General features: G+C 45.5%; 1 protein-coding gene across 1 annotated transcript; it reads left to right on the top strand.

Annotated features, from left to right (window-relative positions):
- On the top strand, positions 1-13,387 carry FOXO4 (forkhead box O4). The gene is made up of 3 exons (XM_069747293.1): positions 1-762; positions 9,705-10,766; positions 12,281-13,387. Exons 1-2 carry the CDS (start codon positions 358-360, stop codon positions 10,758-10,760), a joined length of 1,461 nt encoding a protein of 486 aa, XP_069603394.1. The 5' UTR covers positions 1-357; the 3' UTR covers positions 10,761-10,766; positions 12,281-13,387.
- The last annotated feature ends 1,642 nt before the right edge of the window (positions 13,388-15,029 follow it).

Here is a 15,029-nt window from a genome sequence, read left to right as displayed (position 1 = left end):
GGCGTAGAATGTGACGCCGTGTTGCGCATGCGCGCTATGTCCTTCACAGCCCCTGGTAAACAGAGACGTCAGCTAGAAGTTTTGTGGTGTCCAAAACAAAAGGGAAAGTGACATTTACCGCACGGAACCGGCACACAGACAGCTGGAGCCGCAGGAGCGAGCCTGGAGGTGGCTGCCGGCCATGAGCGCCTAGGCAGGTGCCTACAGCAGGAGCGCTCACCTGGCCGGGCGCCGACACACACCTGCGCCGTGCCCGTCTCTGTGCAGGCAGCATGGCGTGTACGGGCTGAGCGCCCACCGCTGTGAGAGAAGCCGCTCCGCACAGTGCCGTCCCCGCGGTATCACAGGCCTCCAGCTATGGAGGGAGCCGAGGCGCCTCCCGTGGACATTGACCCAGACTTCGAGCCTCAGTCCAGACCTCGGTCGTGCACATGGCCGCTTCCCAGGCCCGAGCTGTCCGTAGTGCAGCCCGCCGCCCCCTCCGAGGAGAACAGAGCGGAGCCCCCGGACGTCCCGTCTCTGCTGCCGGCGGAGGCTGAGGACAGAGGCCTGTCTGATGGACTACTGGGCTCAGCGACCCCCAGGAAGGGGGGCTCCAGGAGGAACGCCTGGGGCAACCAGTCCTACGCGGAGCTGATCAGCCAGGCCATCGAGAGCTCCCCCGAGAAGAGGCTCACCCTGTCCCAGATCTACGAGTGGATGGTGAAGACCATCCCTTACTTCAAAGACAAGGGCGACAGCAACAGCTCCGCGGGCTGGAAGGTAAAGGGGGCACGGGGCTGGGATGGCTGGCGCCACGGGGCTGGGATGGCCGGCGCCACGGGGCTGGGATGGCCGGCGCCTTGGGGCTGGGATGGCGGGCGCCACGGGGCTGGAATGGCGGCAGTACCGGGGCTGGGATGGCCGGCGCCACGGGGCTGGGATGGCCGGCGCCACGGGGCTGGGATGGCGGCGCCACGGGGCTGGGATGGCCGACGCCACGGGGCTGGGATGGCCGGCGCCACGGGGCTGGGATGGCCGGCGCCACGGGGCTGGGATGGCCGGCGCCACGGGGCTGGGATGGCCGGCGCCACGGGGCTGGGATGGCCGGCGCCACGGGGCTGGGATGGCCGGCGCCACGGGGCTGGGATGGCCGGCGCCACGGGGCTGGGATGGCCGGCGCCACGGGGCTGGGATGGCCGGCGCCACGGGGCTGGGATGGCCGGCGCCACGGGGCTGGGATGGCCGGCGCCACGGGGCTGGGATGGCCGGCGCCACGGGGCTGGGATGGCCGGCGCCACGGGGCTGGGATGGTCGGCGCCACGGGGCTGGGATGGTCGGCGCCACGGGGCTGGGATGGTCGGCGCCACGGGGCTGGGATGGCCGGCGCCACGGGGCTGGGATGGTGGCAGTACCGGGGCTGGGATGGCCGTCTGCATGCAGTGTCACATACCAAATCCGCTGCAGGTTTTTACATTGTCACTTTCCTGAGGGGCCACATAAGAAGACCGTGACTCTTGTGGAGGGTCAAACCAATAGGCCGAAATTAGTTTTACTCAATATTAATATCAATATATAATTATTATATTGATATTAATTGTATCACTTAATATTGAGCAAAACTAAGTATGCTGACATCCCCCTATATATCATTTGAATCCGAGTACAGATCCTTCTGTATATCTTATGAGCCCCAGAGCACAGCCTCCCCCATATGCAGCATGAGCCCCGCCACGCAGCCTCCTTCCTCCATGTGCGGGCGGCATGTCACCCCCATATGCAGCACCATGCCCACCCAAACATCCCATACACATGAATAAAAAAGAAAAACACCACATACTCACCTCAATCCTGTTCCCCAGCGTTCTGCTTCATTCCCTGCCCCCGCTGCACTGACTACGCAGTACACAGCTGACGTGATGAAATGACATCATCGCGTCATTTGGTTCACACGCTGATTGGTGGAGGAAGTGGCCGGAGGAGGCCCCTCCTCCACCAAAGTAGTCAGCGCAGATGGAGACAGCGGGCAGGCACGGTGCGGCCCGTAGACCTCTGGTTTCTGCGGGTCGGACTGAGACAGCCAGAGGGACGGATGTGGCCCGCTGGCCACACTTTACCCAGGTCGTAGCATCGAAGCACCTTTGCCAGGCGAGCTGAGAATGGCGGGGAAGGTTATTTCTTCTGATCGGCATCTGCAGGATTGTTGTGGATTTTCCAGCTGATTTGTGTGGAAAAAGTCTGCAAAAATCTGCTACTTGTGACCCTACAAGTGTTGATAACGCAAATATTGCTTACTCACAATATTTTCCACTAGTCAGATACTTTGGTTACCAATCATTATCTACAGTCATGGTATTTATCTACAAATGACTGTCAATTTTAGATTTTTCCATATAATCAATGATTTGCCAGCACAAACTAGTTTGGTATTAACCTGTGATGAAGGCGTCTGAACTGACCGACCTTCTGATATGCATGGGGTCTCCTGAGAGAAGGATCGGACTGTTGGAGTTTCTACAGCCTGTTTCGTTTTCCAGAGGAGATGGAAGGAGCGGAGTCTGGCAGCAGCTTTCTTCCCTCTCCCTGTGGAAAACACTACACTTTGTTGAGCTGACTGCTTATTTGTATAAAGAAGTCCCAACACCTTAATGAAAACCTGACTGTGGTCTCGCCCCAAGATGGAAACAGTTGAAGGGAACCTGACATTAGATTCATGCTGGCCGAACCCCAGGCAGCATGGAGCAGAGCCTGGCTGTATGATTGCTGCCTTGTTTGTTTTACTCTGAAACGCTGAAGATAAAACCTACAGTAGTTTGAAAAGCCGACTGAAGAGACAAGACTAACCTTATGAGGCACTCAGCAGGCTGCTCTCTGCCATGCCCCACTTGATTTGCTGGTCTTATCCTATATATCAGTGGTACCCAAACTTTCTGACCTAGAGAGCCACATTCAGCTCAGAGAGGGTCGTGAGCCACATCCAGCTCCTGCCTCCACCCCCCCCCCCCCCTCACAGTAGTGGCAACCAAAGCCACCATTACAGGTATAATGATAACCAAAGATTTTCCACAGAAATCACCCCGAAGTTGTATACCTATATGCAGAGGTCCCCACAATACCCCCATTCAGTATTCTCCCATCCAGCACTCCAACACACAGTCACATCCATCTTCAAGCAACTCCTATTACAGGTAGTATCATCCTGTCTCCAGCGTAACATACTAAAATGATCTCTAAACGCCTAAGGCCAATATATGTGCATCAAGATGTGCTCTTCTGTGCAGGCTTCTCACAAAATTCACCATTTTGAGATGTGGTCTTCATGCCTGTCTGCTAGGCCTGGAGCTAATTCACCAAGCTGGCAGACAGCTGCGAGCCACAATTCACGGGACCGCGAGCCACCTGTGGCTCCTGAGCTTACAGGTTGGGGACCCGTGCTATATACACAGGAGGGGAAGGAAGACCTATTTATCGACTGAGGCAGGGAAATCTGTCTGGGGAACTGCATCTGGCTAATCTGGTCTTCTTGTAGTCCCCAGACAGGTTTTCAAACTTATCCTTTCTTTGCAATGTTTGAGTAAAACCTGCCTGGCCGCAATCATGCAGCTAGGCTGCGATACTTGCTGCCTGTGATTCGGCCAGCATTAATCTGACAGGCTCCCTTTTAAAGATAAACTTTCACCAAGATTTTCATGTTGGACATGGATTCTCTATGTAAGGCTGGGATCACACTGCGAGATACGACCGAGTCTCACAGGTTAAAACCAAGCTCTGTCACCGGCACTCCAGAGCGGAGCGTGCGGCCGCATAGCAATACATGGAGCCGCACGCTCCGCTCCGGAGTGCCAGAGCTTGGTTTTAACCTGCGAGACTCGGCCATATCTCGCTGTAGTGCAACTCCGGCCTCATAGTGTTTGCGGAGTGGAATTTGCCTCTCCTTTGCAGAGACCTCAACAATCAAAGCATTTGAACCCTGCTGAGAACGTTAATTCGCAGTGGGTGTTATCAGATAGTTTTCAGAAGGAGCATGTATTTCTGTCTGTATGACGCTGACCAATCATAAGTAGGCGGCAACACTCAAAGGAAAGAAGAACAAGACCCCTCCATAGGTTAGAGCAGGTTTCTTAGTGCATGAGAAGTAATGCTACAGCCCTGATCTCCTGGTCAAACCTCCTGCATGATTAGAAAGCCCAGATGACTAACACCTTTCAGATAAGGTCCCTGTGGGGGAAGGAGTACAGCTGAGTTTAGCTGTGTCGCAGAACAAACCGTTCGATCAGCTCTCGTAGCACAGTCGACTCTGCTGTACTGCCTTTCCCCCTTACTACCTTTCCAGAGATGTCAGTGATTACATTTATGTCTGTTATGCTCAACTTGTAATTACTGCAGTGAGATCAGGTACGAGTCTTATTACGTGTCACACTGGAGTAGTCCAAAACGGGCACATGATTCCTGTGTGGATGTAATGACAGCCCTGATGTCACTGCAGAGTGATTACAAGTTGCTTGAGCTCATCATAGCTATCTGAGGGTCAGTAATCACACTTTTCAGAAGAGCTGAGAAAAGAATGTGACTTGACTAAACGCAGCTGCACTGCCCCTCCCCCCACACTGACTCATGCAGGAGGTTAGACCAGCAGATCAGAGCTGTCTGTCTCATACATCTCGCACACTGACAAACCTGCTCTAAGCTATGGTGGGGGCGTGTTCTTTTTCTGCTGTGTTGCTGCCTGTTTGTTATTGGTCAGTGTCATACAGAGAAAACTAACAGATGTAAATCATTCAGCTGCGGCGATGAAAACCAAATCTCCGAGCACTAAAAAATACCCGGAGGTCACCCGAGTGTGCTCAGGAAATCTCGAGTAACGAGTATATTAGCTTATCTCTAATAATAAGGGCTGAGTGTTGTGAACAGTAGGAACAAAGATTACATTTTCAGTAGCTGTAAGAGATTTTAGATGTAGAAAACAACTCAAAAAGGGCCAGTATTGCAGTATTGGCTTTCAGGCTTCTGGAGCTTGTCAAGTAGTGTGAAAACATCTGCTTAGTTATTACGAAGGGCACTCGGCAGTCTCCCAATACATGAGAGGCTGCAACTGCTCAGCGTAATGTTTGCATTAAAAATTGCAGAAGATGAATAGACAAAGTCATGAAAACTTGTGATTGCTGCAATTATCACTAAATTGCACATGTATTGTCCTGTATGTGGGTAATAGTGGAATGAGAATGTAAAAGATGCATTTAGCACATTTCTTTGGTAGACTGCTTTCTTTTTTGAGCCCACCATACATGAGTGATGAGTTTGGATGTACCTTCATCTTGCAGCACCTTTTTCTCTTCTGAGAATAAAAGGTTCAAGTGTTGAAATTCCAACAGACCGACTCTTTTCTCACCTGACGTCATCTGCTCAGAGGCAACCATACACCGCCGATTGCCGACAGTTCTTGCCAAACTTACTGGCTAGTCTGACATTCATCTAAGGCAGTGTTCCCCAAGTTTGGTCCACAAGAGCCACCAACAGGTCATGTTTTCAGGATTTCCTTAGTGTTGCTCAGGTGAGAATTCCATCACCTAGACAGGCAACAATTCCATCACCTGGGCCATACTAAGGAAATCCTGAAAACACAACCTGTTGGTGGCTCTTGAGGACTGGAGTTGGGGAACACTGATCTAATGGGCTTAAGCAAACGTCTGTGGATCTTTGGCCGATCATGGATCGCAATGCATGGTCTGGCCTCATAGAAATATATAAAAAGGTCATGGTGGGTGTTGGGTGACCATGACCAGTCTGTGATTGGCCCCACATCCATGGGCATCTGCCTGAGCTCTTATTTGTATGGGGGCTTTAACTTTCAGTTAAGATAACAAATAACGTTTTTATGCTTGCCCTATCTCCATATGTTATTTAGAAGCATATAGGGCTGCATTTACATTTTCTATCTATCTTGGGAAAATAATCAGGCTTCTTGAAACCATTTGCAAAAGGGTCATTCCATATCAAGTGATCCAAATATGAATATTTTTTTACCTTACGTTTTTAGATTTTTTTTTTTTTTTTTATGAAGTACAACTTTAGTTAATTACAAATTAAAAGTTTAGAATTTTTTTCTTCATCAGTTAATTTTTTACAGATTTCAAAAGTTTTGAAAAAGCGCGGATTTTGGCCTGGTATGGCTTTACATTTATTATCATATCTCGAGCTAGAATTAAGATATAGAGGTGGGAGAGGCATAATTTTTCTCAGAACGGTCCCAGCTTTCATTTGATATGTCACAAGACTATGTTTCTTTATATTTTGTTTTGGAGAGAAATCAAATTAAAATTTTGATGCGCAATTCTGAAAAAACGTATGTTTTAAAATTGTGAATACATGCATGTGTGTTACTCGTGTCCTTGTTTATATTTGTACAGGGACTCAACTTGGGATCTATCAAATTTGTATTTTTTTTTTTTTTTTTTTAAGCCTTGAATCATCTGATTTTATGTTTGTGTGAGTTTCTTCCTTTTTTCTTTTCAAATTACAACTTATTGCATTCAACATTTATATGTAACAATAAAGAAACACAAAAAACAAATACCGAAGTGCCAGAATAAATACATCTTAATCATCATAACAACTTGCTCAGCATTTTCAACCTGAATTCTTTGAACAAGCCAAAAGATAAAAGGTGATCATATCCTCGTGTGATTTTCCAAATACAGTCTCATCCTAATTATATGTTAAAAACAAGATTAAAAGAACCAATATTTTTACCACCTACTTATACATGGAACAATTTTTTTTCTACTGTATCACTAAACATGTCATTTATGAAGTGTTTAAGAAGAATAGTCCAGTAGTTAAATCCTCGTTCTATAAAATATGAACTAATCAAACAATTAATAGTAGGTTCTTACACTGGCCTTTTATCATCAATGTGTCCCTTCTAGCGGGTGAAATGTCATCTTGTCCATAAGCGCTTACTAGCAATGGCCGTTTCCTTCTGTCAGAGTATGTCCGGCCGGTCATGGTGCTCGGCTCCACCTGAGTTATATCTGATTTTTGTTCACTTTTACAATGTCTGATTTTCTTGGATACACAAAGGACGGCGCTGGACCAGAAAGTGCAGAAAAGTCACTTCTACGTCTTCATTTTCACAATCTTTGGAGAGTCCAGTAGCCGCCAGCGCTGATCATATTCACAGGTCACATTGCCAGTCGTGTGCTGCCTTCTACCACTTCATGGTCGTCACTGTCTTTATTTCCACTACATGGGATGACAGTCCGGTATTGCTGAGTCCCTGTGATGGGTTCTGCTTCCTGTAACTGATGTTATAACAAACTCTCCTCCTCCTCTTCGTAGTCCTGGTTTGTACAATACATGAACTGGATGTTAAGAATATTTTTCTCCCTCCATTTGAGGAGTTGCCTGGGTGATAAGATTTGGTGTGAATACGGTCTGTGGAGGCCCGAGCTGCCGGCCGGTCATCTGCCCTGCAGTCACCGTCTACCCCTGGTCATTCTCAGCCCTAACAAAGCTTCTCCTCTGTCCTCTCATGCTTCTAAAGGTACCGTTACACTAAACGATTTACCAATGATCACGACCAGCGATACGACCTGGCCGTGATCGTTGGTAAGTCGTTGTGTGGTCGCTGGAGAGCTGTCACACAGACAGCTCTCCAGCGACCAACGATGCCGGTAACCAGGGTAAACATCGGGTTACTAAGCGCAGGGCCGCGCTTAGTAGGTGATCATATCCTCGTGTGATTTTCCAAATACAGTCTCATCCTAAAAAAAAAAAACTACATACTTACATTCCGGTATCTGTCACGTCCCTCGCCGTCAGCTTCCCGCACTGACTGTGAGCGCCGGCCGTAAAGCAGAGCACAGCGGTGACGTCACCGCTGTGCTTTACGGCCGGCGCTCACAGTCAGTGCGGGAAGCTGACGGCGAGGGATGTGACAGACACCGGAATGTAAGTATGTAGTGTTTTTTTTTTTTATTTTTACATTTACAATGGTTACCAGGGTAAATATCGCGTTACTAAGCACGGCCCTGCGCTTAGTAACCCGATATTTACCATGGTTACCAGTGTACACATCGCTGGATCGGCGTCACACACGCCGATTCAGCGATGACAGCGGGTGATCAGCGACCAAAAAAAAGGTCCTGATCATTTCCAGCGACCAACGATCTCCCAGCAGGGGCCTGATCGTTGGTCGCTGTCACACATAACGATTTTGTTAACGATATCGTTGCTACGTCACAAAAAGCAACGATATCGTTAAAGAAATCGTTGTGTGACGGTACCTTAAGTGGTAACATAATAAAATAATGCAGTAATATCTAGCAATCATGGATTATTTGGTAAATCTAGACCCCACACTGTTAGACCACAGGCTGAACAGATCTGAAATCAAGATTTTTGAACTCACACTGTAATAGTTTTATTTTTTTAAAATATGATCCCATCACGATCCCATCTTGTATTTTGGTACAGATGTGGATAGGAGCATAGCAGGCACATGTGCAGTTTTTAAATGAAACGTTTTTTCGGAAATGCGTTTTAAAGTTTGGTGCTTGTGTTCGCATAGGTAAAATATTATCAAAGATACTCTTGTGACATATCTGGTGAAAGCCTGTACAGTTCTGAGTAGAATGGTGTTTATTTTGTTTCTCTATCTCTTTTCTAGCCTGAGTTATGGGGAGAAATGTAAAGGCAGGCAACACTGAAATTCGCACTTTTTCCGAACTTTGAAAATCAATAAAAAATAAAAAAAAATATCTAGAATTTTTTCTTCTTCACATTTTGCATTCTCTGACACACTGTTACCAAATAACAAAATCTCAAAAGAATTAAAAATATAGTGGTAAAAATCATTGGTTCACTTGACATGGAATGACCCAAAATTAGGTTTGAGGCAGTGGGAATACATATGTTACTGTGTATATATTCCTATGTTGTCACGTGAAATGTTACGTGCATGAGTACGTATGCAGTTATCGGCTACAGATAGTGTGGACTTTGTCAACCATGACGAGCTTTTACCACATTCAGGAGGAGACTCATGCACAAGATTACTTGCTGTTCACTGCTTGCTCACGTATTCATGTTTCTGGCCAAATGTCTGACCCAAGCAGATCCTCAGACACAACACTTCCTAAAAATAAAAGTTCCCCCTGTGTAAAGTTCATATGTCATGTGTACCTCTAACTATGCACTTATCTTTACATAGTCACCAGATAGATGGACCAAAAATCTCAAAAATACAAATGCCAGTAAGCATCTGACTCTTTAAATGCCCTGACAAGGGGCAAGGGTTGATTGACAACAATCAAGACAAATACAAAGATGTCATTCATTATGTTACTTCACTAATTTTCTATTTTCTTCCCTACACAACAATGATGTTGAGGTTGACCACTGACCCTTCTAACGGGTCTCAGGAGTGCTGGAGTGGCTGAACTTCCTGTCGGCCCTACAGCACAAATGGCTGCTGCAGCTCAATATAGTATAGAATGTTCAATGTTTCTAAGTAAAATCAATTATTGTTAGGTTTAGGTTTATTAATGTGTTCATTGTTGGGCTTTGGGCATATATTTTCTTTTAAAATGTTACATGTTCTAAACTTGAAAAACTAGCCATTATAGTTATCTGGATATACATTTTTACCACCTTGCTTTGCGTTTCACAAGCTTATGGTTTACCCCCCCATTCCCTCAAGTAAATTGTGTGTTTTATTTACACAGAATTCAATCCGTCACAACCTGTCTCTGCATAGCAAGTTTATTAAGGTGCACAATGAAGCAACTGGTAAGAGCTCATGGTGGATGCTGAACCCAGAAGGAGGGAAAAGCGGTAAAGCACCACGTAGAAGAGCCGCCTCTATGGACAACAGCAGCAAGCTAGCAAAAGTCAGAAGTAAAGTTTCTAAGAAAAAGGCTCAAAGTCCTGGAGAGTCAACTGCAGGGAGCCCTGGTTCACAACCCCCAAAATGGCCTGGAAGCCCTTCGTCGCGCAGTGGCGATGACCCTGATGTGTGGACCAGTTTTCGACCACGCACAGGTTCCAATGCTAGTAATCTTAGCCTTCGTCTATCCCCTATTTTGACAGAACCTGATGATGTTGGTGATGAAGACCTCCACTCTTCACTCAGCTTCTCCAACAGTGTACCCCCTACTGTCTCAGAGGAATTGGAGCTTATTGACAGCTTAACAATGCTGTCTTCTGGAGCACCACTACCTGCACCACAGCCTTTGATACAAGGAGCCCCCAATTTCTCAATGCATCCACCTCAAACTCTGCCTTTTGGTAACTCTTTGTTTGGCCCAACTGATAATTCTCCTATACGGGGTCCTTCTGGACACTTTCAACGTCCTCAGACTCTTGAAGCCCTTTTGACCTCCGATTCTCCTCCACCTAGTGATGTCATGATGACACAGGTTGATCCTGTGCTGGGTCAGAGCGGAGGACAGAATCTCCTAATGCTGAGCGGTTTGAGTAAAGGCAGAACGCCTGATCATCTACCTGTTTCTCTTAATGCCTTGATGCCTCCTAACACTCTTACCATGATGGGGCTTTCTTCAGCCTCTTCTATGCCACCACCCAAACCAAATTCCTTTGGTACACCTTCAGAACGTCTTCCTACAGATTTGGACATGGACATGATCCTTGAGAATCTGGAATGTGACATGGAATACATAATTAACAATGAGCTGATGGATGAAGGTGGTCTGGATTTCAACTTTGAGCCCATACATCCTGGCACCAACCAGAACAACAACCATAGCTGGGTACCAAGTTAAAAACAGGTATACTTCCGTTATGTTTGCAACTTGGCTGTACCAGCAACCTATGCAATATGTCACACAAATAGCAACTTTATTTAATCATTGATTGGCCTTTATTAAGCTAAAAATCTATTAAATATACTTAATTACCTTCATGTGCTTCCTTCTATCTTTAACACTGTTGAAAGTCCTGGCTTATCTGCCTAGTTCATCCAGTCGTGGTAGCTGATTAGAACTGCAAGTCTCACTAAGGCCATGTGCACACATTCAGTATTTTTTGCGTTTTTTCGCTATAAAAACGTGATAAAAACGCTTACATATGCCCCCTATTATTTAAAGTGTATTCCGCATTTCTTGTGCAAATGTTGCTTTTTTTTTTTCCGTGAAAAAATCGCATTGCGGGAAAAAAAAGCAACATGTTCATTAAATTTGCGGAATTGCGGGGATTCCACACACCTAGGAATGCATTGATCTGCTAAGGCTAGGGTCACATTGCGTTAGTGCAATCCGTTTAGCGCTAGCGGATTGCGCTAACGCAATGTTTTTAAAGGGTCGCGTTTCGGGGTCGCGTTAACGTCCCCGCTCTCGCAGATCCCCGATCTGCGAGAGCGGGGAACGGACCTCGGGCGCGCCGCGGACGCTGCAAGCAGCGTCCGAGGCGCGCTACAAAAGACCGGCGCGTCGCTAGCGCGTGCCGAAAATGACACGCGCTAGCAATGCGCTGGTACATTGCGGGCAATGGGAGCGCTAACGGACGCGTTGCATGGCGTTAATTTCGCCGTGCAACGCTGTCCGTTAGCGCTCTGACCAAAACGCAATGTGACCCCAGCCTTACTTTCCGCATGGGGCTGTGCACACCATGCGGGAAGTAAGCAGATTATGTGCGGTCGGTACCCAGGGTGGAGGAGAGGAGATTCTCCTCCACGGACTGGGCACCATGTAATTGGTAAAAAAAAAAATAATAATTAAAATAAAAAATAGTGATCTACTCACCCTCTGATGGCCCCGGAGTCCTCCCGCTTCTCATCGGTGCATGCTGCCGCTTCCGTTCCTATAGATGCTCTGTGTGAAGGACCTGCGATGACGTCGCCATCTTGTGATTGGTCGCGTGACCGCTCATGTGACCGCTCACGTGACCGCGACGTCATCGAAGGTCCTGCACACACACACCATCTATAGGAACGGACGCCGCTGAGATCGGCTGTCTGCAGGTAAGTATAACCATTTTTTTATTTTTTTTAAACATTCTATCTTTTACTAAAGTTGGTCACACTTGTCAAACACTTTGACAAGTGTGACCAACCTGTCAGTCAGTTTTCCAAGCGATGCTACAGATCGCTTGAAAAACTTTAGCATTCTGCAAGCTAATTTCGCTTGCAAAATGCTATAAAAAAAAAACGGGAAAAAAACGCAAAAAAAAAAAAAAATGCGGATTTCTTGCAGGAAATTTCTGCAAGAAATCCTGACGTGTGCACATACCCTAAGGCTCCATTACAATAATTAACTTGCATAACTTTTTTTTTTTTTCTTTGCAGATCCAGTGTGAGGCTTTTCTTAATTGTGGATCCCATAAAGAGTACTGGTGTCATGGACATGGTGTGTAGACATAGAAGTACCTTTGACTGAGCTCTCCAGCCAACAAGCCCTATATAATGCCTCAAAATGGCACTATACACATGTTCACCTGGGCTCAAGTAGCGACAAAGCTGACGTGCATTGCATATGTTGTTCTCCCCTCTGCCATTCCTACGGTTACATAAGATATTGTCTGCCATTTGTGTCACTGGTGCAAAAATACAGTTGCCAGAAACTTAACATGGTGCATCATAAAATTTGCTTACAAACCATATTGGATGTATAAAAGGATTTTGGGCTTTGTTGGAGACACACCAACAATATTCATAACTTTTCTTAGTAACTTAACAGGTTCTTGACTCTATTAAGTAGGTATGGCAGAACTACAACACTGCTCACTGTGTTTTTTTGACAGATGCCAAACCGATGCCCTCCTGTTTTATGCTATAGAGCTTTGTGCAGAAAGGTGCCGACACCAACACATATCTAGTCTACCCTAACAGTAGAAATGTATCTAAGTAACTAATTATTTTAATTAAAATAAGCAAACTAATTTTATACTAATTTTTTAATTCTCAAGAGGGTACTTGTGAAAACACTAAAGATGTAGAAGGTGGGGGGGGGGGGGGTGTCACAATTTCCAGTCATTACATTTTTTTTTTTTTTTTTTTTTTTTTTGGCGCAGCGCTGTCTTTTGCTTGATCTCCTTTTTTTTCTTTCTTTGCAACTCATTTTATCTCTGGTCCTGGCACAATACCAATAATAATACATTTTTCCCATTAAAGTTTTTTTTTTTCTGGGACTATGATATTGTAGCTTATGTCATTGGCATCCAATTGGCAGGGTTCTATTTTCCAGTGTATCTGTCACCAGATTTTACAAAGCAAGCTGCATATATAAGGTCTCCCAGACTTGATGAGTCTTGATATAAAAGTGTTGTACATCTATTCTGATGTGGATTTTCAAAGTAAATACTCAATAGGTCCAAGACATCCATTTAAAAATGTATGCAATTTATATTGTGAAATCTGGTGACAGATCTGCTTTAAAGGGAATCTGTCGCCTACAAAAAAAAAAATAAATTGCTGTTTACTTGGTCATCTCCAGGTGAATAGCGTTTTAATTATCTTTGGCTGGTGTACTGGAAGCTCGGCTAAAGGGAGAAAATTAAGTTACCGTATATCCTCCCTGCAGCCTCTCACTTGCAATCATCAGAGTGTAGCAGGGGGTTGTAACAGTCACCGGTCACAACACAGTGCGCGACTTGTAATTGCTTCCCCTTGCAGTTATGACTCCAGATTCTCCTTGAGTGACGGCCAGCTCTACAGCATGTGTGCAGTGCAGGATGTCATTGCTGTGTAATGAGCGGTGACTCTTACAGCTCCCTGCACCGCCCCGATGAGTGGAAGGGAGTGGCTGCAGGGAGAATAACACTTTATTTTCTCCCTGTAGTTACTGTTGCAGTTACACTGCCAGAGATGAATAGCCCTTTACTGTCCGATGTACTTTTCCATCATAGGTTAAGGAATGTATGATTGTGGTTTAGTAACTGATCTTGCCTCATACCAGGTAGACTGTGTCTGAGCTGACATAGCTGGCATCTGCCTGTAACTGCAGCGGCCGGAGCACTCTGATTGCTCTCACTTAACCGCTTAAATTCCCCTATCAATCTGTGACAGCGGCATTTTAATTACATTAGTGGTGTTGAGAGCGGTCGCCATTTTCCATTGGCTCCCCGCAAGTGGATCGCTGGGAACAGATGTTTCCAAAGCCATGGGCTGAGCTCAGTAAGAGAACCGTGACTTCCCTTTGTACTACTTTACTGTGGTATCGCAGTAATAAGAGATCGAACGAGCAGTCATGTCCCTTAAGGGGACCAAAAAAATGAAGTAAAAGTAAATATGAAAATTTGAATCACGCTTTTTTTCCGCCATTAAAAAAAGCATATCTGCTATTATGTCTCAAAACATATGGACTATAAAACTGCGCAATTATTGAAATTGTACCTTAAACCGAAGCCATCCCCCCCACCCCCCAAAAAATCTAAACTAAAAATTGCCAGGGTTTTTATTCTTCTTGTTGCTGCATTCGAACCCCCTCACCCACCCGCAACAAAGTTTTGATTGCTTTTTATAATATGTACCTCAATATAATATCAATAAAAATGGCAGCTCAGCCCACGCAAAAACACCCTTCTACAGCTCCATGTACAGCAAAATAACAAAACTTATGGGTATAAAAATATATATAATTTTATTTTTATTTATTTATTTTTTTATTTTGGTCAAATGTCAAACTTTTTTTCTTCTAAAATAACAACTAGATAAGTTTTGTATCACCATGATCGTCCTGACCTGGAGAATCATTTTGGCACATCGTTTTTACTAGATCTTGAATGATGTAAAAAGTAAACAAAAAAAGATGTCGTTATTGCTTTTTTTTCCCCGCAATTTTACTTAGAATTTACTTTAGGGAAAAAATACTCCATGGTAAAATGAATGGTGGTATTCAAAACTACAACTGATCATGCAAAAGCAACCCTCATAGGGCTAAGCTGGCGGGAAAAAAATGTTATGGCTCTTGGAAGAAGGGGAGGAAGAAAAGGCTATAAAAATTCTTGGGTCGTTAAGAAGCTATTCACCTGCAGATGACCACTGTATCTGCCGGTAAATAGCGATTTTTGTAGGCGACATGGTCCCTTTAAAGGGA

Source organism: Ranitomeya imitator, chromosome 2, assembly GCF_032444005.1.
Source record: "Ranitomeya imitator isolate aRanImi1 chromosome 2, aRanImi1.pri, whole genome shotgun sequence".
Lineage (NCBI taxonomy): Eukaryota > Metazoa > Chordata > Amphibia > Anura > Dendrobatidae > Ranitomeya > Ranitomeya imitator.
This window is presented reverse-complemented; position numbering and strand designations above follow the sequence as displayed.

Coding starts and splice junctions, on each gene's coding strand:
- FOXO4 (XM_069747293.1), top strand. CDS start 358: ATGGAGGGAGCCGAGGCGCCTCCCGTGGACATTGACCCAGACTTCGAG. Junction 763..9,704: donor ACAGCTCCGCGGGCTGGAAG/GTAAAGGGGGCA, acceptor TTATTTACACAG/AATTCAATCCGTCACAACCT.